The sequence below is a fragment of the Podarcis bocagei genome (assembly GCF_964188305.1).
Source record: "Podarcis bocagei genome assembly, chromosome: 3".
Classification (NCBI taxonomy): Eukaryota; Metazoa; Chordata; class Lepidosauria; order Squamata; family Lacertidae; genus Podarcis; species Podarcis bocagei.
In genome coordinates, this window is record NC_138127.1 from 76,057,008 (window position 1) to 76,079,371 (window position 22,364).

General features: G+C 42.9%; 1 protein-coding gene across 1 annotated transcript in view; it reads right to left on the reverse strand.

Moving 5' to 3' along the window:
* Positions 1–22,364, reverse strand: part of ALK (ALK receptor tyrosine kinase) — a 600,993-nt gene that overhangs the window by 107,999 nt on the left and 470,630 nt on the right. Inside the window, exon 9 of the mRNA XM_081186349.1 lies at positions 14,768–14,937. Coding sequence (XP_081042475.1) covers positions 14,768–14,937 — 170 coding nt within the window. The remainder of the gene's footprint in view (positions 1–14,767; positions 14,938–22,364) is intronic.

Genomic DNA, 22,364 nt, shown 5'->3' on the forward strand with positions numbered 1-22,364 from the left:
GAATAAAACCAGTTCGTGTTTTCCCCTCCCTTCCTTTTTTGCTGTTGCTTGTTCAGCATCAAATCAGAACTTCCTCAAGCAGTCAGGGAGCCTTATCAGGGATACTTTTTGTTTGGCCTGTTATTTAAAGAGGTTTCCATCCATGAGCTTTGTGTACAGGTTTGTAACTTCCTTTAATCTCGGTTTATTTTAGGTATCTATGCTGAAAGGTCAATTTGCAAGGTTTTGCAATGTGCTAACTGCTGAATTCAAATTTTACATGCATCTAAAATTTCAAAATTTGAACAAAAGCGTGTTTTTTTAAGCCCATAACTCTATGCCCACTTATCTAGGAGTAAATGGCATTGCACTGAATAGGACTTAATTCTGAGTAGACATATATAGGATTGCACAGTATGCTAGTCAATCCAAGTGGTAGTAAAAAAAAAAAATTAATTACCCTAAAGGCGCCTAATTAAAATACTTAAAATTTAAAAAAATACCAAAAGCTAAAAACATATCCTCTATCAGTATAACTCCCTGCTGCTAAATGTCAATACATGATATGAATTTCAGTGCTGAAACTCATACTGCTCCCATCATATGGTCTGAAGGCACATGCAACCACCACCTTGCTGAAACTAAGCAAGTCTGGATCTGGCAGGTGCCTGGATGGCTATCTGCCTGGGAGCCACATTTATGCTACCTTGGGTCCCACGATGAAAGAAAGATGGGGTGCAAATGCAATAAAACAAATAAAAGCGTTTCCCAAATCACCAGTCTGGGTCAAGAACTGGAGTCACCACAACGACTGCCATAGCTGAGATTCTGTTTAGCAATCAGAATTTCAGAAAGTAGTGCTGAGACAGCCATCGTGTGTGTGCATGGATGTTTCTGCATGCAAGAGAGAGAAACCAAGGCTCTCTCCCCAAACTGCCAGTTTGCGAAGATGCTGTGTGCGTGATGTTGCGATGTCCCAACATCACATGCATGACATAAGGATGATGGGAGGAGCCAGGGGTGGAGCTGAACACAGTGGCTGCATGGTTTCAGTGGGCAGTGGCACCTCCACCTCCTCCTCTTTCTCTTGGTGCTGCCACCAGAGGGAGGCTTCTTTATCCCTCCTTCCCCTCCATGGTAGCAGGAGCAGGAGAAGGAGACAGTCACTGCAGCAGCATGGTAGATTCTGTACTTTGCCTTCACACTCTCTGGACATTGGGGGGAGGGCAAAATGGCTTAAGCCCGCTGAAGTTGACACCCCTGCCTCCACAAAATACAGTGGAACCTCGGTTCTCGAACCTCTCTGTTCCTGAATGTTTCAGCTCCCGAACATCGAAAACCCAGAAGTGTTCTGGTTTTCGAACGTTCCTTGGAACCCGAACCCTGACGTGGCTTCCGATCTACAAAAAGCCTAGCTGTCAGCTAGTCAGAAGCAGTGCCTCGGAATTCAAACGTTTTGGAAGTTCCACTGTACATAGAACCATAGAATCGTAAACTTGGTAGGGACCCCAAAGGTCATCTGGTGTAACCCCCTCTGCAAGGCAGGAATCTCAACTAAACATGCACATGTTCCCCATGTGTCTACCTGTTCCATTCATTTCAAGAGAAGGGACGGCAATGTATTCACAAAGGAATGCTTATGTGGAGCTGTCTGATAAATGACGAAGCTCTTGCATATATGGGTTGGGATTCAAAGAGACACTTTGGCTCATGTAAGGGGTTTAGTGTAATTTCTGATTCCCCCCTCCTGAACAGTCAACACTTTCCTCTGTCCCATCCCATGCTGTCTTACAAAACAGGGTCTTCTGTTTTCAGAAAAGAAAGTTTTGAGAACCACAGAATTCACCAAGTATGCTTCACGATTCTCTGAATCCTGGCCTCAGTGCATACCGAGACCCAGTGCTCAGGGGAGGTTGCTGAATTTGGCTGGTGGAAGTCTATAACACTAAAGAAACATATGAATTTTATTTTAGAACTGTTGTTTACAGTCTGTATTTAGTAGTTCATTTGCTCCTAGCTGTGGGCTGGCAGGGAACTTTTCCTCCAGAGTGGAGACCTCAGCTGGTAGTTTTTTGTGTGTATAACCTTTTGGTACCTTTCCTTTAATAACAATTTAGGCCCTGAGGCTTAGGGTATCTTTTGAGCAATTTAATGCTGGCTTGCAGGCACATCAGTCAGGATCATGCAGCTCTCCTTAAACTACAACCCAAGAATGGCTCCATAATCATTACAATCAAAAATCCATTAAAGTCAAGGATGGCTATCAAAAGGGAAACATGAGAGTCACTCACATACACTCAGAGTGAGATAATCAAGAGTGACTCAGAGACCTACAGAGATAAACAGAGAGTCCTGCACACACTGTTCCCCAACTTTTAAATGATATTTCCCTGAATGACAAGGACTGTTGCTATCTTGTGTGATTATTCTCAGCCTAGCTCTGGGCTAAAGTGCCTTGGCTTGAACAACAAACTTTATGAGCTCTGACTGCAGTCTGGCTGGAAATTCCTATTTGCTACTGAAGCACACATACAAATGAGAAGTGACACCCGTATAGCTAGCTGAAGTGAATACAGTGAATAGAGATGTCAGAGTCAAGTTCTGTCACAGATGGAGGGCTTTCATTCAGAAGTGAAATTCAGTAGGCCTTTACAATCCTAACAAGCTTAGAGTTAAGGCCGAGCCAAAAGAGGGAGGCTGAGCGATTCCCAAAAAACTTCATACCCCACCTCCCATGAAACAAAATGTAACCCCAAGTTCAGCAACTGGGGTAGGCCCATCTAGAAGGGGAAGCTGGGTACATTTGCCCTGGGCCCCAGAAGGCTAAGTCGGCCAGCGGAGACGCACCAGGGGCCTGCCGGACTTACACTGCTATGCCAAGAACAAGACTGCCACCCCAGGCCTCACGCGGGCCTGAATTGGGGGCTGTAAAACAAGGCAATGCTTCTTATTGATTCAAAGTAAGGCCAGAAGGGATTAAATTCAGCGATTTAAAACCACCTCACTTTTTCACCTGACTAAATTGACTCTAGTCAAAGCAGAGACTGGACCAACCCAGAGTAGGTCTAGGCAACACCTGCCTTGATGCCCAGCAGTTTGCCTGCCTGAGCTGAAAGAGCTGGTCTCATAGGTGGTGCTGAAGACTCCCATACTGCTTATTTTAAGGGACTTCAAAATCCATGCCAAGGTGACTGGTTCAGGGGTGGATCAGGACCTCATGGCTGCAATGATGACCATGGGGCTATCCCAACATGTCACTGGCCCAACACATGTGGCAGGCCACACTCTGGACTTTATTTTCTCAACTGAGGAAGAGAGGATGATCTGAAAGTGGGGGATATTGACATAAGTACCTTGTCATGGTCAGATCCTGTTAAGATTGAGTACATACCACCTAGTATTTCTCTGTCTCGCCACCATTCCCTAGGATTTCAAATCTAATGTAAGCTACCTTGTAGAGTCAATGAGGTATCTGTACATATACAATGTCAGTATATATATAATGTGTTCATCAGTTTGTATGTGTGTCTCCAAGTCCACCTTCTCTATAGCCCCTGGAACTGTGTACCCTCTTATCCGATTCCTTCCTTTCATCTTCAACTTCCTTCCTTTCCTTTCAACTTCCTTTCTTTCCTTCCTTTCAACTTCAACTCAATCCAGTAAATTCCCAGATCCAAGGACCATCTAAAGTTTCCCCTCTAAAGACCAAGTAGACTTACCTTCCCACACAACTAAGACAACCTGATACAATACAAAAAAACCCCCTAAAATCACACACATCAAACTTCACAACCACAATGTTGCAATTATCTTAGAAATGCCAGTGATAAAAAAAATAATGCCGGAGTTTGAAACAGACTAGCCATATGGGAATTTTGTGGTTCAGAGCCATGTCTCACTTTTATAGGCTTTCTTTAATTCCAGCTATAGGAAATGATTCCATTTGAATTCCATTTGCCTTAAGGGTAATGAGTGGCGATATGCCCCAGTTCCTGCTAGTTTCATGCTACGCTAGGCTATTAATGGAAAGCATTAAACAATGACTTTTATTTCTCCTCACTTCTGAGCAAAATGTGAGTCCAGAAAAGCTGCTGTTGCTGTTGCTGCTGCAGCACAAATGCTCACCAGGAATAGAAGTAAAAGAGCATTAGTGATGCGCCTGCATGCAATGGAATCAATTCCAACTGGACTGCTGTCACTGATGTGGGAAATAAGCCCATTAAAAACAAAGGAAGCATATACATATATTGTTTTTGCCTTGATAAAAAGGATGCAGATATTTCCAATGTGTATTCCCCTGGGTTTGCTCCGTGGGAATCTGCATTGAAACTGAATTCAGGGAACTGCTTCACTTGTTATGATTTTCACAGAGAGTAATGTGATTCTATGCAGGAAAAAGCAACAGCTACTATGAAGAAAAGGGGAATCTGTCTGATTCCAAGAGGCTCTGCATGTTGAAATAGAGTGTAAGGAAGACAACTAATCCACTCATCCTCCTTGCCCCAACGAGACTGCTGTTATGCAAGGGGGAGAGCAGGGACAAGGCTGTTGGCCCTGCCTCCATCCGTCACATGCCCCTCTCACTGCTTCAGCAGACCCCCATGCACTGGGGGCCAAATGCCTGCAGCAGGAAGGCTGCTCTAGTTGAGTTGGCTCCCCAAACTCTGATCTTCCAGGATCTTCATGGTGGAAGCCTACCGGAGTTCTGAGCTGCAGGAATGGAGAGAGAGATATGCAGGAGGGGATGGGAACAATGGACTCCTCCTGGCTCACATGGGAGTGGGAGGGGTGCAAGTAAATAGGACTCATAAATCTCCAGTGCTATCCTCCATCTCTCTCCTCCAAAGCAAAGGAAGCACCGTAGCCTTGCCCTGGACTTCTCACCAGGGACAATGGCTTAATAGCAGTGTGCCTTAGTTTCCCAAACTAATTGAATGTCCCCATATTAGCCAAAATGAATGCAACAACTGAAACCTAAGGAAGAAATGAATGTATGTGGGCACCTTCATTTCAGTTTTTTCATTTTTGTTTTAGCTTTCACTAAGGTGGTTGTTTCAAGTACAAAGCCTTGCATCACAAATAGATACACCAATACAATAGCTCTTATTCAGGCATTAAAGACCCCAAATAATTAGAATCATGGGGGGGGGGGAGGTGCTAGCTGGCCCACTCTCTCTGACTCATCTCTGTCATCCAGCTCCACTGACCCCATGGGTTGGAGGAGAAGGTCTGCAGTGGAGAGCTTTGGGGTTAGGGTTTTTAATTACATGATGCAAACTTGAGGATTAAAACTTGCATATCCAAGATACTTTCCTCTAATCTTCTATTCAGATACCAACGTGTATATAATTTATTGTGATGTGACAAAACCACCCTTATCTAAACTTATTTTAGTTAAATTTTGTATCTTTAGTAAATTGCAAGACTTGACCTGTGGTGGTATTTTCAGTGTGATTCCTAGAAGACCAAAATCTAAACTGCTTCTGCAGTAGGTCAATTTAATTAAAGTGTAATTTAATTAACTTTGGCATGGGTAAATAATTTACTTTATTTCAGAGCAGCCAAGTGAGAAGTTCCCAAATGTTAATGTGTGTATCACATGAAGTCCAGCGCTCTCTCTCTCTCTTTCTGCAACCAGATGTCCATAGAAAGTTAGCATGTGGCTATCTACTGCATATATTGTTTTTCTGTATATCTACATATAGAAAATCACAGCAACCTAGATTATAGCTTCCCAGTTCTATTGTGATATGCACTTACAACAACCCTAAGCAGTGGTGCCTTTGGATATGAGATTAAGAGAGGCATAATTGCATGTTTGCAATGTTTGTTTGATTCACAAATATTGAACCAGGGCCTATTGAAAGCAAGCTGACTTCTGAAAACAAGCAGCAAAACCTCTGATCTTTCATCAAATGTCCAGATAACCACTGTGTCCAATCCTCCAAAAATGGACCAAGTTTTTCCTGCATCCAGCTACAATTCTTTGCCTGACGCTCTCAGAATCCAAATTTAAAACTGGCTCCAAATTTGTCTACTTCTCCCACTAGCTGGAAGATGTTACATTTCCAACCTTTCTGGGTGTTACATTCCAAGAGGCTAGAAAGAGATTCCTAGTTATTAAGGGACATTACTTTGTTAAAGTCAGTTCCTGGCAACTATCTGTTTCTCTTCAAAGTCATCAAGACAGAATGATCTCATAGCAACACTTACTATCATTAATTCAGATTAAGCACCATACTTCACCAGTAAGAATGTACCATATGCAGTGCTTGGAATGAACCAATTCACTGAATTAATAATAATAAAAATAATAATACATGTGAAAGTAGTTCCTATAATTTCTAGGTGAGTAGAATGTAGTAGTAGTAGTAGTAGTAGTAGTAATTTTATTATTTATAGCCTGCCCATCTAGCTGGATTTCCTCAGCCTCTCTGGGCGGCTCACAGCACATATCAGAACATACTCATAGAATCATAGAATCATAGAGTTGGAAGAGACCACAAGGGCCATCGAGTCCAACCCCCTGCCAAGCAGGAAACTCCATCAGAGCACTCCTGACATATGGTTGTCAAGCCTCTGCTTAAATACCTCCAAAGTAGGAGACTCCACCACACTACTTGGCAGCAAATTCCACTGTCAAACAGCTCTTACTGTCAGGAAGTTCTTCCTAATGTTTAGGTGGAATCTTCTTTCTTGTAGTTTGGATCCATTGCTCCGTGTCCGCTTCTCTGGAGCAGCAGAAAACAACCTTTCTCCCTCCTCTATGTGACATCCTTTTATATATTTGAACATGGCTATCATATCACCCCTTAACCTCCTCTTCTCCAGGCTAAACATGCCCAGCTCCCTTAGCCGTTCCTCATAAGGCATCGTTTCCAGGCCTTTGACCATTTTGGTTGCCCTCCTCTGGACACGTTCCAGTTTGTCAGTGTCCTTCTTGAATTGTGGTGCCCAGAACTGGACACAGTACTCCAGGTGAGGTCTGACCAGAGCAGAATACAGTGGCACTATTACTTCCCTTGATCTAGATGCTATACTCCTATTGATGCAGCCCAGAATTGCATTGGCTTTTTTAGCTGCTGCGTCACACTGTTGGCTCATGTCAAGTTTGTGGTCAACCAAGACTCCTAGATCCTTTTCACATGTACTGCTCTCAAGCCAGGTGTCACCCATCTTGTATTTGTGCCTCTCATTTTTTTTGCCCAAGTGCAATACTTTACATTTCTCCCTGTTAAAATTCATCTTGTTTGTTTTGGCCCAGTTCTCTAATCTGTCAAGGTCGTCTTGAAGTGTGATCCTGTCCTCTGGGGTGTTAGCCACCCCTCCCAGTTTGGTGTCATCTGCAAATTTGATCAGGATGCCCTTGAGTCCATCAAACACTAAAAACTAAAACATCAAACACTAAAAACTTCCCTAAACAGGACTGCCTTCAGATGTCTTCTAAAACTCAGATAGTTGTTTATTTCCTTGACATCTGAAGGGAGGGTGTTCCATAGGGAGGGTGCCACAACCTCTGCCTGGTTCCCTGTAACCTCACTTCTCTCAGTGAGGGAACCAGCAGAAGACCCTCGGAGGAGGAACTCAGGGCTGAAAGATGGGGGAGGAGATGCTGCTTCAGGTATAATGGGCCGAGGTCGTTTAGTTCTGTTGTGGAGGAACTTTGGGCTATTTTAAAAATTCAATTCCATTTTAATTCAATAATTTTTATATATAGGCGTTTCACTGCACTTAACTCAGTTTGATTGTGGCCATTGCACTTACCATTTTTATCTGTCTGAAAAGTGATGCTTCTGTTTAAGCTTAAAGGTCATAATTGTTGGGGGGAATTAATAAAATGATTATGCCTATTATACCGTGTGATGTTTTCTTAGTTCTTAAGTATATTTTACACTTTAGCAAAGCAGCTTGTAAAATTGTGAAGGCTGGAAAAAATGCTGAGGACCACATGAATCAATTGTGTGTGAGCGAGAGAATCTTCTATTTTAACTACAGTCGTATCTTGGAAGTCAAATGAAATCTGTTCCGGAAGTCCGTTCGACTTCCAAAACGTTTGGAAACCAAAGTGCGGCTTCTGATTGGCTGCAGGAAGCTCCTGCAGCCAACCAGAAGCCGCGGAAGCCCCATCAGATGTCCAGCTTCCAAAAATAGTTCACAAACCGGAACAGTCACTTCTGGGTTTGCAGTGTTCGGGAGCCAAAACGTTCAAGAACTAAGCTGTTCATAAACCAAGGTACGACTGTATTCTGATATAGGAATGTCTATAGTATACGGTAGTTAAAAGTTAGGGGGTAGTTAATCCACATTAAGGAATCCTGAATATACATTAATGATAGGCAAAATCCCCTAAGCTTGATTTGAAATCAGTTCAGTGCTTGTGAACTTCTTTGCTTTGAAAACTTAGAAAAAGCTTGCCTATTTTTCTAAGAGTTTGTTTCGAGCTCCTAACGTTGGCTCTTAATGACTTGTTCACACTTCCACTTGTCCCATGCTTTGTAGGCATGAGTCTGAGCCATTTTCTGTTTGCCCTGCTGCTTTTCCTGGGAAATCAGCTCTTTACAACTGAATCAGAGAAGACATCAACCTGCGGAAAACCCAAGTGATGTTTGCTCCAGTTCAGTGGTAAAGAGAGAGGAGAATTATTTACCACTGACCTGGAGGCAGTGGCATAGCGTGGGTTGCCAGTGTCCAGGGCTACACGGAGGGATGGAAACATTCTTCTTCCTGGGGAGAAGCGGTGGGACAAGTGGAAGTCTGGATGAGCCTGTTTTGCTTTCACTTTTGCTATTATAAAACGCTTTTTAGTAAATTATCAACTGCCTCTAGAAATCATCTATTTTTCATCCACATTCCGGATACTAATCACAGTTCAGATAGAGATATGCAAAAGCTTCCAAAGGGTGGTTTTTCAGGCTCAAGAGAACTACATTTAGAACTTCCCAGCCTAAATATGGATTGTAAGTGACTTGAGGCAGAGATTTGTGTTTTGCTTACGTTACTCTGTAAATAACTATTTCACACACCATATTTCTTATAGACTAAATATTGGACTTTGCACAACCTTCTCTCTCTCTCTCTCTCTCTCTCTCTCTCTCTCTCTCTCTCTCTCTCTCCACCATATGTGTGTATACATTTTAGAGCCATTTTTGTTATAAACCTTTACCATTTAATTTCTTTAGCACATACCTAAGGGAACAGGATATGACTTTAGCTCTTCCACATACTTTTGTTTTTGAACATATTTTTAAAGCACTCCTGATTAACTGAATGCACTGACTGCTTCCATATATTGTTTTATTTCCCCTGAGATCACACAGAGTATATACATTATAGGAACAGGGTAAGTGTGCCATCCGAGGAAAAGGTCCATGTGATTATCATTCACAAATGTTCACAGATGTGCACCTGACCATATAAAAAAGAAAGCAGTAAAATTATGTGTAGAAAATCAATGTTAAGACAAGCTATGCAAGCATATACCACATGTATACAAGCATGGATGCAGTTAAAGGGGGAAATGTTACCATGGCAACACATAAATAAATTATTACTCCTAAATGATGCTAGCAAAATACTAAAGCTGTCTTCAAAGGAGAGCATAGATAAATGGAACACAGCTAAATGGAATGAAGCAACTATGTCTTCCTATGGAGAGAGGAATGGCTAAATAAGACAAATGTTGATATTTTTATCTTATATATTAATTACGCATCCCATGTCAGTGTCCCCTTTGTATTAGCAGCCTTTGTGTTCCTTCAAGAGTCAGAAAGATGAAAGACACTTTCTGCATAATATCCCAGGAGACAAGGTAGCCCATATAATGAAATCCATTTTTTTCCTAGGGCTTTAAGTTGAACAAAGAGATAAGGCTTGGGTCCTAACAATGCAACAAACAGTAAATGTATCCTTTGCAACAAGGGCTTATCAAGACTGCGACCTCCCATATTTCTATATCAGGCACAACCAGGAGTGTGGGAAAGGCCCTGAGATGAATAGAAACTCTCGTGGCTTCCAGCCAAGTCTTTCTTTTTTAGACAGATTTCCAGTTAATAGTCCCAAATGGTTAGATGATGCATTCTGTCAATGAAAGCAGTAAGGTGAATGTTCTCTGATAGGTAAGGAAAGCTATGTGTTTGAATGCTACACTCATCAGAGTGTGGAAAAACTGGTGGGACTGTTTTAGAGGGGCACCTGTTTGTGTGTGTGTGTGTGTGTGAGAGAGAGAGAGAGAGAGAGAGAGAGAGACAGACAGAAAGTTTGCTAAAGGTGAAGTCACTGGGATAGTGGTTCCACTGACCTGGAGGCAGTGGCATAGGGCCACATGGAGGGATGGAAACAGATGGAGTAGGCATGCACATTCAACTGCCTAATGGCATCCGCATCACCCAGGAAATCATAAGCACATAGATTAGAAAAGAAGAGTCGTTCTGTTGTCTGGAGAAGTCACTTCCTGGTTCGCATGGAGAAGCCGTTTTCAATGGAGCCCAGCAACGGAAGCAAGCAGCCGTATTGAGGCAGCATTGGGTGTTGAAATTTGGCAACCTTAACAATATTCTTTATTGAGTTTTGCATTGATTAATTATATACATTTTCCATTCTTTCTTTGAAATAAGTCAACTTATACATGAATATAAACCAAAATAAATCAATACTTCTTCGCAAGTGACTCCTCTCCACCTTATTGCGGCTTCTTATTTCTTATCTTTGTAACTGTGTTGTTTTCCTTATTTCACTTCTCTTACATAATATATGTTATCTATCTGTTATTTATGGATAATTGACTCAATGGGTATGCGACTGTTAAAGACTGCAGTTAATCCCATAGGACTAATTTGTTCACCCACTATATATAAGGGTCTGGTGACTTCTGTTTCAGTATATCTGAAGAAGTGCGAATGCACACAAAAGCTTATACCCAGAACATTCTCATGTTGTTGCTCATTTGTCTACCCGGTAGAAACCCTGCTTGGTCTTTGTTTATAACGCCTTTCAATATTTTCTTTAACCTGTTTGCCATCACATCTGCAAATAGTTTATAATCATTGTTCAAGAGTGATATAGGTGTATAGTTTTTGATTGATGTCAAATCTGTTCCCTGCTTTGGGATCAACGTTATAAAGGCTTCTTGCCATGACTCTGGTATCATCCCCTCCTTTAGGATCTTGATTGATTCCATGCAACTTGACCAGACAGAGCTTTAGCACTCTCCCGCCCCAGCCCTGCTCCTACGGTGGTGTCTAGCTCCTTCCAAATATGAGTGATTTTATCTGCAAAAAACTTTGCAAAATCGTTGCAGGAGATCTTGGGGTCTTTACAAGGCCCCGGTGGTAAAGGTGGTTCCGTTAAATTGTGAACCACCTGAAAGAGTCTCCTGCTACTATTTTCTGCAGATGCAATAGAGGCGGTGAAGAAAGTCTTCTTCGCCGTCGCTATCGCCACTTGGTAGGCTCGACGTTGAGCTCTAACCTGTGTCCGGTCAGATTCAGAGTGAGTTTTCTGCCACCGACGCTCTAGCCGTCTCAGCGATTGTTTCATCGCCCTGAGCTCCGAAGAAAACCACGGGGCTGTCCGGGTTCCATGCAATCGGAGAGGGCGCTTCGGAGCCAGACAGTCGATAGCCCTGGTTAACTCCGCATTCCAGCGGGCCACCAGGGAATCAGCTGAAAGGCCATCAACATGGGATAAAGCATCCCCTACCACTCTCTGGAAACCATTTGGATCCATTAAGTGGTGGGGGCGGACCATCCGAATTGGTCCCACCTCCCTGCAGAGGGGAAGGGTCACTGAGAAGTCCAGTTGCACCAGGAAGTGATCTGACCATGGCACTTCTTTTGTTTCACTTTTACTTAGTGTCAGATCACCCACGTCACTAGAGGTGAACACCAGGTATGTCCATGACTATGAGTTGGGCCAAACTTATTCAGAGACAGCCCCATGGAGGCCATGCTTTCCACAAAGTCCTGAGCAGCCCCTTGTAAGGTCGTGTCGGCATGGATGTTAAAATCCCCTAGGACAACCAAACTAGGTGTCTCCAGGAGAAAATCCGCCACAACCTGAAGCAGCTCGGACAGGGAATCCTTGGTGCAGCGGGGAGGTCGGTACACCAAAAGGAATCCTGTACTGCCCCTATTGCCCAACTTCCAGAACATGCACTCAGAGAACTGGATCTTCCCAGTAGGACGCCTGGTGCAAGCTAGTGACTTCCTAAAAAACACTGCAACCCCCCTCCCCGCCCACATGACCTGGGTTGCTGTGCGTAAGAGAAACCTGGTGGACAAGCAGCGGCAAGGACAGGCCCATCTGCTTCATCCAACCAGGTCTCTGTCACACATGCCAGGTCAAATCCTCCATCCACAATCAAGTCGTGGATGGCAGTGGTTTTATTCATCATTGACCTGGCATTGCACAGCAACACTTTCAGGTCATGTGGGTTTCCCCTGTTGATTCCAGTATCCATCCGGTCAAGGCCAGACCCAGAGGCAGGGATAGTCTTCAAACAACGACTAAACCTGCCTCCTCGGTAATGGCATGGTCTGGTCTTAGCGTAACTCCGCCTCCTGCCCATGATCACTGAGATCGGATGTCCCAGTGCTTCTCCCCCTGTGGAACTTGTCCCAGCCATTGTGTTGGCTGGGGACCCACTCCCAGGCGGCCCTGATCCCGCCCCTTAAAAACAAAACACAAACTATACAGAACCAATAAAACAACAACAAAAAAAGGAACAGAACAATTATACTAAAATTAATCCCCAACCAACTATCCATCCCACCCACCCACTTCCAACAAAGGAAAAAAGGAAAAAAAGGAATAAAAATTTAAATTGACTTAAGTATTTTTCTATTTTCTCATCATCTTCCTTACCTGCTTGGTAGATATCTTTAAAATATTTTGGAAAACTTTTGCTTATTTCCTTGGGTTCATCAATTGTTTCCCCTCTTTCTATGAGTTTTCCTGTCATCTTTTCTTTTCGTTTCTTCTTTCATTGTCAAGCCAGCATTCTATCTGATTTGTTAGCAAATTCGAAACTTTTGTTTTAGCCATTTTTATTTATGTTCAATTTCATGGTTTAAAAATATGGAGAATTGGGTTTGCAGCATTTTGATATTTTGTTCTGCGGTCTCGTTTTTTGGGTTTTTCAGCCTTTCTCATTTGTACTTATCTCTTTCCTAATTTGCTCCATTTTGTTTTCTCTAATTTTCTTCTGGATGGCACTTTGTTGGATACAGAAACCTCTCATAACAGCCTTGCTAGCATCCCATATTACTTTGATGTCAGTTTCCCGATTTATATTTATTTCAAAAAATTATTTTAAGGCCTCTTGTGCTTTTTTTTTAAAAAAAAATTATTGTTGGAAATATTTTCATTCATTCTCCATCTTCATCTTAATTTTCTACTGTTTCTCAGCTCTAAGGTGACTGGATTGTGGTCCGAGATATGTCTTAGTTGGATTTGTTTTCAATATTAGGTTACTTGACATCCATATTGCATTATTTCTCCCTGCTGACTTTTGCATCTGAGAAGTGAGTAAATTCTTTCTCGTTTGGCTGTTTAAGTCTCCATACATCCTGTAGATTGAAGTTCTCCACTAGTTGGAAGGTCATTGGTAATCTTCCTCCTTTAGATTCTTTTTCTCTAACCCTTAACAATTTTGTGCCCGGGGCAATAACTCCTGAGGCTCCCCCCACACTATGCCACTGCCTGGAGGGTATCTTTTATGTCTCATTTATACTCTGCTTGGAAATGTGCAAATGAAGTACATATTACCAGCAGTGTAGTGGTTCACTCTGAAGTGCCAAAGCACACCATGACAGCTTCCATGCCTACAAGCTTTTGCCATGACCTCCAGCACAGCCCATAAATACAGGGAGTTGTGCTGAACATATAGGAAGAATTCATTTTTGTGCTAATGCAAATGTTATGTCAGTGCAAGAATTTCAGTTTACCAGATGGAAAGATCCACCTCCTCCCAAAACATGCTGTTCTGTGGATTCTCTTGACTCCCACTAGACAATTTTAGGGGGCGCAGGAGGTGCAGGAGGAAAGAGAGGGGGGAAATCCCCAATGCACAGGCACAGGGCTTCTGCTGACAGTGCCAATTTGGTGAATCCCACCCTGTATCTATAGAAGTAACACAGCTGACTACAGTCATTTCCTTGTTTCCTGCAAGTATGTTCCACTGAATGCATGGGTGCTTTTGCCTGCATAGGTTCCCCGTGCAAAACACAATGAGCTTTAACAAATAAATCATGAGCCAACTGAAATGTCATCATTTAGTTTTAAATTGCTAGTGCAAAGTAGGAACCCTATTAAAAAAAAACCCACACAGCCCTGCTTTATTATTTCCTTTACTCTACAAATTCCCAGAGTGGCAGTCCTCCTCCACTTCACCAATGAATGACACATTTTCTCCTAGAATGCCAAGTGTAGGTATCTAGCCTTGCTGACTGATCAGCAAGCAGTCTTTCGTAGTCATGTGGAAGTACAAGAGGAGAAGAGAGTAGTATGTAGGTTACCAGATGAAAGTTAATTCTCTGCACACAATGTTTGGTGAAAACAAGTGAGGAGAAAAGGGGTGTTCAGTTGGCTCAGGCTTTCAATACCTCCCCCAGAAAAGAAATATGTGGTGGCTGCTCTGCCCACAAGTTAAAAGCAAGTTAAAATTGAGAAGGGGGTTTGGCTCTTGTTGGTTGCCCCAATATGGGGAATTTTCTGTCCTTCTCTCAAGAAATCCAGACATACCTTAAATTGAAAGAGGCAAAGAATGAAAAAGAAGCATGATGTCTCCTACCTGTCTGATACATCCGTGAGAGGCCTGAGCATCTTCTGCCACACCCCCAATCCTTTTCTATTTTCCAAGTGCCAGAGTTTCCTGCTCTGTTCCTTCCCAGTCTTGTTCTCGACAAGGACCAGGGAAACATCTCCAAGAAAGATGCCTTGGAGGAGCCATGACAACCGGAGCTACAAGTAAAAGATTGGTACAAAGCAAATTAAAACAGGGTAATCACAACCAACAACCTCCTTTCTTCCACTTCCACCCATGTGGCCACCAAATTCCTTCTTTCTACCGTTCTCCTTAAGGATGAATCGCACTGCAATACGCTGGCAGTGGGAAACTTGGGTCCATGGAGTTCCCCCACTGCAGAAAATATTTTACTCACTCTCTCCTTAGCAAGTGCTGTGCAGGTTTGTTTCCACATAGCAGCAGCTTGGGACTGCATAGAACATAAGAAGAGCCTGCTGGCTCAGGCCCATGACCCAGCAACCTGTTCTCAACCAGATGCTTATGGGAAGCCCCAAAGGAGGAGTTGAACACAACAGTACTCTCCCTGCTTGTAATTTCCCTGCAACCGGCAGCCAGAAGCATATTGACTCTGACAGTGGAAATAGAACATAGCCATTGTAGCTGGTAGCCACTGATAGCCTTATCCTCAATCAGTTTGTCTAATCCTCTTATAAAGCCATGCAAGTTGGTGGCCATCAATACTTCTTGCAGGAGCAAATTCTACAGTTTAACTATGTGCTGTTAGAAGACAATATTTGCTGCCTGGATGTTGCCTGTGGACATCACCTCTCCTTGCCATGCCATATACACCATGCAGTGTTCTACAGGAGCTGCTGTGCAAAACAATGGATATGGCAGAGATATTTAGGGGACCATTTCAGAGAAGGGGCTTTTATCCTATCTTTAAGCATTGGCCTCACCCCTTGAGTTCCACTGTCACCCCCTTTGCTTACGACAGAGTGCTTTGCTTTCTGTATAACGTAAGTGGTCCAGGAACAAAAGTCCTGAATTTCCTTCAGTGCAGCGCAAGCATTTGTTCATCTTATTCCAACTTGTCTTATGGCCACTTCCCACATTATATTGTTTACATAAATATTTAACAGGGCACTATTCATTCAAGTGTCATAGTGGTTTACAACACTAAAATAATACAATACAAACTTCTTCTTTTAAGATCCGAACCCCAAAAAGCAATGACAGTGAGCGGAAGTGAAGCTAAAAAGAAACCAAAGAAGTGCAAAACAGAAATTAAAGCCCCCCCCCCCAAACCAACTGATATGGAAAGCATTTCACTTGTTTGCACAAGAGGCTGTCCAAATTGCACTTGAAGCAGAATGATGTAATCCTGGAGCTGCTGCAGAAAATGTCTGTTTCTGGTGGAGATTTCTGTAGCCTCTCCATGAGATAGAATACAGAGAAAGGCCTTCTGAGAAAATCTTAAGCACTGGGGAGAGGGTCATATGGGAGGAGACTTTCCTAGGATGAGTGCTTTTTTCGGGGGGGGGGCAGGGGTATGCATACTCGTAAACATTTTGTGAATCTAATGGGAGAAGAAACTTTTTTTTAAAAAAAATAGTTTCATCTCTAGCATGGTGAATCGTCAGTTTCATTGCTACCCCCGATGGTGGCCTCATTTCCTGTCATGGTATTTCCTGAGTCTCAGGAGGAAGCGAGCGTTTAATGTGTGAAGTAGGAGTTGGAACCTAGCATGGTGATTGGTCAGTTTCTTTATATTTACTGTAAACCGCCCCCCCCCCCATTTGAAGTATAAAATGGTGGTTTTCTTGAGTTAAAATGAGAATACCCCTAAACACTTTTTAAAGAAAAAAAGCACTGCCTAAGATAATCCATTTAGGGCTTTAAAGGTAGGAATGAACACTTTTATGCAGCACCCACCATGCCACAGTACAGACCCCTGTGCTGCCCCCTCCCCCAGGCTAGCTATGCTACTGCTTTTACTTCTCCCAGAAACAAATTTGCAGCCTGTGCAAGATGGGTATTTGGTCATCAACCTCTTTTTATTATGTTCTTCAAAACAGGTGATAAATATGAATACCAATCTGCACCTGTAAACAAGCGGCCTACCATGTTCTATATTAGTTGAAGTTTCCAAACTGTCTTCCAAATGGGCCCCACACAGAGTGTGCCATAATAGACTGATACAAAATAAGTCCAAGCATGAATGACAGTGCCTTAGCCTCTATCCTCTAGCAGCAGGCAAAACCAGCATGTTAGCCAAACTTGATAACAGGCACTCTGGGTGCCACCTGCCACCTGGGACTCCAGGCACCCCCAGCCTGCAAAACTGGTCTTTACAGGAGAGTCTGACTCTGTTCAGAACAGGCATATCCCTAGGCAGCCAATTCAGTTTATTCCCCTCTACAATCAGTTTCATTTTATCTGGATTGATCTTAACTTTATTCCTCTTCATCCAGTTCACCACTGATTGCAGGTGAGCATTGAAGCACTGCAGTGCTTCAGCTGGATTTGATGAAAAGGAAAAACAGAGGTGGGTTTCATCAGCATACCGATGCCACTATACTTCCTATCCCCTGGCAACCTTTCCCAGGGTTTTCGTGGTGTTGGGCAGCATGGGAGACATTAATGAACTCTTAGAGCAGCGGTGGAAAAGCTCTGGCCCACAGGCCTAATTAGCAACATAGTTTTTCCAAATGCCCACCAGCCCCACACCCAACATCAGGTGTGACTTCAGTCAGGTAAAGATGCAGCTGCAAAAGAACAAATGGGTGCCTAAAGCACACTCCCAACTATTTCTTGGGAAGCAGGGCTTGCTGACAGCACCTATCATAGAACCATAGAGTTGTAGAGTTTTAAGGGACTCCAAGGGTAATCTAATCCAACCTCCTGCAATGCAGGAATCTCAATGAGATCATACATGACAGGTGGCCACCCAACCTCTGCTTAAAAACCTCCAAGGAAGGAGAGTCCACAACCTCCCAAAGCAAGGGTGAAATGAGGCTTTAATCCACCAAGGTCAAAGACCACTCAAGTGCATTTGCACACATAAAGGCTGGGAGCCTCAATGGTGTCCCTCTGGAGGCCTCACCCGGGGCAAAAAACCCAGCTAGGTCCCCCTCCCAGCTGCAGCTCTGCCTAAAGGAGACTGTTCCACTGTTGAACAGTTCTTACTGTCATGAAGTTCTTCCTGATGTTTAGTTGGAATCTCCTTTCTTGTAACTTGATTCCATTGGTTCGAGTCCTACCCTCCTGAGCTGGAGAAAGCAAGTTTGTTCCATCTTCCATGTGACAGCCCTTGAGATATTTGAAGATGATTGGTGATAACAACAAACCTCTCTGAAGCTGCCCACCTTCAAGTATGGTTTAGGTTCAAACTGTGCTTGCAAATGGACATTTTCCTTCTGCAGACCAGCTTTGAATGCTGCTTTGTTGCTCTGTGTTGGAAAAAATATATCCATTTGCAGGCACGGTTTGAATCCAAACTGTATCTGCAGATGGATAGAGCAAGAGTTCACTGTCAACCACCAATAAATTGATCAGCTCTAACAGTGACCCTCTTTTATTGTGGAAAAGCAATAAAATGTTTTGTTTTTCTTTTTAAAAAGAAAATAATAATCAACTGACATCATAATGCCACCAAGTGATGGACAGGTGGGTTGCCCCATCCACCAATCTAAAAAGGTCCCTGGAGGTCCCTAAAAAGGTCAGTTCTGGATCCAGTCCTCAGGATGAAAAATATTCCCTACACTTGTCCAGAATGTTAGTTGTTGGCAAGTCCAGGTTATATATAATTTTCAATTCTGAGGGCTTATAGAACAACCAATTTGTCACTTTTATTAATTTATTTTTGCCTAGAGGGCTGGGTGCACTGAGAAATCCTATCAATTATGCTTATTTTCATGGCTGAAACTAGTCTACTGATCTTTCTCTTGTCCCCAGTCCCAACTTTCAGCTTCCATTACATGTTTTAGCTGTTGAGATTCCCTCCCCCTTTTCTTCCTGTGATCACATGCATTGCCAAAAAGCCAGGTATTGAATATTTAGCAGTTCTTATTCCCCATTAAATACTTTGCCAGAGTTGTCCACTCAGTTCCCCCTTAAATGCACATCCTCCTATAAAATGGGAGAATGTTAATGCCTGTGTTATCCAAAAGAGCAAGAATCCCTCTCTCCCTTTAGACATGGCCTAATAGATACAAGTTAAAATTGACAGCCTTTTCAGTAATGAACTCTTTTATATTCAGGCAAGCAGTAGAGATGAGCGGAAAGTCTGCAATAAGAGGGTGTTGCCAGCAATTACACCATCATCCCCCTTGATATTCCTTTCAAAAATTAGGTTTTTTCCACTCCTCTCTGCAGGTTATTATAGACTTTCCAATTATGATCCGGTGGTATTTGGATTTTTATTAATTAAAGTACCATACCCCAAAGTGGTCCCAAGGATTTCACTTGGGTTTAGTATAACCAAGTCCCTCTGTGACCCTTTATTCCTGCATAGAAAATTATTTCCTGGTGTTTTCTCATTTTAGAACTTGCTGGCTCTCATTGTCAGGTACAAAATGTAATCCTTTACAGTTTGGGCCAGTCTCAACACCTCTGCATTATGTACAGCTTAAAAAGCAGCAAAGTCTCTGCTAATAAGAAACAGCAAATGAGGTGTGGGTGAGCACACAGATTTAAGCAACTTCAAACTAAATACAACTTGAGAATACTGAAAGGAGTAACTTACTGAGGCTACAATAAATAATAGACTTTTTGGCATTGAGTGGATAATAAGAGAACTGAGACTTTTATCAAAGCAGTAGTTGTGTTGTTTTTTAATCTCTATTTTGAATTGTTTCATATGCAATTACTATCTCTTAGAGAAGCTTTTGCCAGATATTTTGGATCAACCTCAGCTCCAGCTATCACAGCTGTGCTGGCTGGGGTTGATAAACACTCTAATCTAAAACATCTGAAGGACATCAGGTTGGTGAAGCCTGCATTATGTACAGGATCAGTCCTGCTACCCACTGACTTCTACTTGGCATTTTTGTGTGGCGTGTGTGTAAAAATGAGGTGCTGGTGCTCGTATCTTCATAAAAGTACCATGGATGCCAGCACAAAATGGCTGCCATGGGCAACACAAAATGGCTGCCAAGGCCAGCAACAAAAATGGTGCTGGTACTGCATACTGTTGACAACCATCATACACAAAAAGCACTGCTGCTACTTTCCCCCAGAAGTCTCTGGTGAGGAATTTGTTCTTTTCTGGTATAATAGTAAGGCCATGTGAATGCATAGACCAAGAAAAGGGCACCTCTCTAATTTGACAGTATAGCTTTTGATATTAAGTCCTTTTCAGACGTTATAGAAACCCTATAACTATGCATGGAAAATGTGGGAATGGAATTGCAACAGCAGGCTCCTTCCCTGACCCACATGTTCATTATAACATGTAAAGCTATGCATGGAGGTATCTACACTTGTTCTATTTAATCTTGGCCGGTTATGGGACAGGCTGGCTGTTGCGATTCCACTCCCACCTTCCCATGCACTCTCAGATGTTATAAAAAAAGGACAAACGTTGAAAGCTTTTTAAAAGCACAAGGAGACATGTGACGTTCCTGACCATTGTGGCATGACATAGCACAGCAACTTTCCCCGACTCTTAGGCTGTCTCTCACCATTCAGACACATGCTACCACTGCCATCAGCAACATGAGAATTGATATGTTATGGTTTGGCAGGACTCATGGTAAGATCTCAAGAAGAACAATGGCCCAAACTGTACATTACACAGAAACATATAAACATACCTGGACAGCTGAAAAGCTGCTTTGGGATGCTATTCTTTGGCGCAGAATATTGCCCAACCTTTGGAGTGAGCAATGAATGCTGATGCACCTTGTGCTCCTGTGCATTAGTGCACAAAGAGTAGTTCGACCCCAATTCATCTTACATTTTAGTACTATAAATATGTCACTTAAATCTACCCTGAATACCTTGATTGATTTCCCATCTTCCTACAATCAATCATGGTAAAAAATCAAATCAACTTGGACCATCCACATCAATGCTTTCAAAACCACAGCTTCTGAAAGTGTAACTTGGGCTAAAGGGGTACAAGCGGCATGAAGAGAGTCAGGGTCTCATATTTGTTTGCTTTGTTTCTTTTAATTCAGAAAGCAGCGAGCTGACCGACTCCTGCCAACTGAGCGCAATGTAGGTGGCCTCTCAAATTATGCTGGCTGATAGTACCGAAGGCAAATGATGCCAATTGCCTTTTGTTCACCCTGCACACAACCAAATGAGTATTTTACTCTCTCTGTGTGTGTTTGCTGTCAACAGGAAGAATGTAGAAATTATTGCTAGGGTAGGTCAGTTTGCACAACCAAATGAAGTAATCCTCCCTCCCACCATCAAGTAGTTACCAAAGTGCCAGATAATAATAATAATAATAATAATAATAATAATAATAATAATACCTTTATTGTCAATGTACAACCTGTGTACAATGAAATTAACCAAAATTAATCTAGCAACCCCAGGGAGGTTAAACTCCTTAAACTGATAGGCCAGAATTGGGTCAGGAGCAACTCCTTAATCCCTACAAAACCTTCTATGTCAGACTTGCTCAGTCATCTGAACAACTAGGAGACCTGTTCCTCCTGTCTATTTGGGCCCCGTCCTGATCTCAACAAGAGCCCCATGGGGTGTGGTGAAGCAAGGTAGTGCTATGAGAAGGTCCGGGGAATAACTTGCTTCAAGATTTAAGAAAGGTCTGAAGCCTTTTGGTCTCAACCAGGGCCAAATTATTATTCCCTGGCTCAACCCCTTTGTGGGAGGTCTTAAATAGGCAGGACTCTGGCTTGGAGGCTAGTCCTCCTCCTCCTCTTGGACAATTCCCTCCAGGACTGTTGCCTGAATTGATGGGGAAGGGTATAAACTTCTGGTGAACATGCATCTCAGAGGTTATGATTCAGAAGCTTCTGTCTCAAGAGTTCACCCAATCTGATGGGTCTGGACTCTGGCCCAGTCACAATGTTGGCACTTGGATTGATTTCCACCTCCTTTGCCTCTAGTGCTGTTGCTTCTACAAATTTGGTTATCCCTTCTTTATTTGAGTCACAGCCCAGGCTGCTGCATGGGGTGGGAGTCTTCACAACCTTGTCCTTAGTCGCCCAGGAGCCAACATTAGACAACAGAGATGCCTGTATATCCCGAACCTGCCTGTATATCCTGAAGCTGTGCCATAAGCCTGCCTCTCGAAGCTTGTTATCAAACATATTAGACTGAAAGCATTTGGTAAATTGGAATGGATGCCGCAGTTTGCACACACGTCAGCTGCTTGGATGAAAGGAGTTATTGGCATCATACATGGGAGCTCAGCATATCTGTAAAGAGTAAATACACAGGCTGTAATGAACTGGCTCAGATTGAATTAGCTGGCATGCTGCCTGAATGGATGCCTTTGGCTTTCATTTCCACAGTTCCTAAGCTCTGTAGTAGGACATTCCAAGGCCTTTAACACCTGCTGAAGTGAACACGAGCAGGCAATGATCTGGATGCCCCAAGCCATGACGCTCCAATGAGACTGGCGTTCATTTTGCAGATGATGGCAGATGGCACTCTCTGTGTGCAA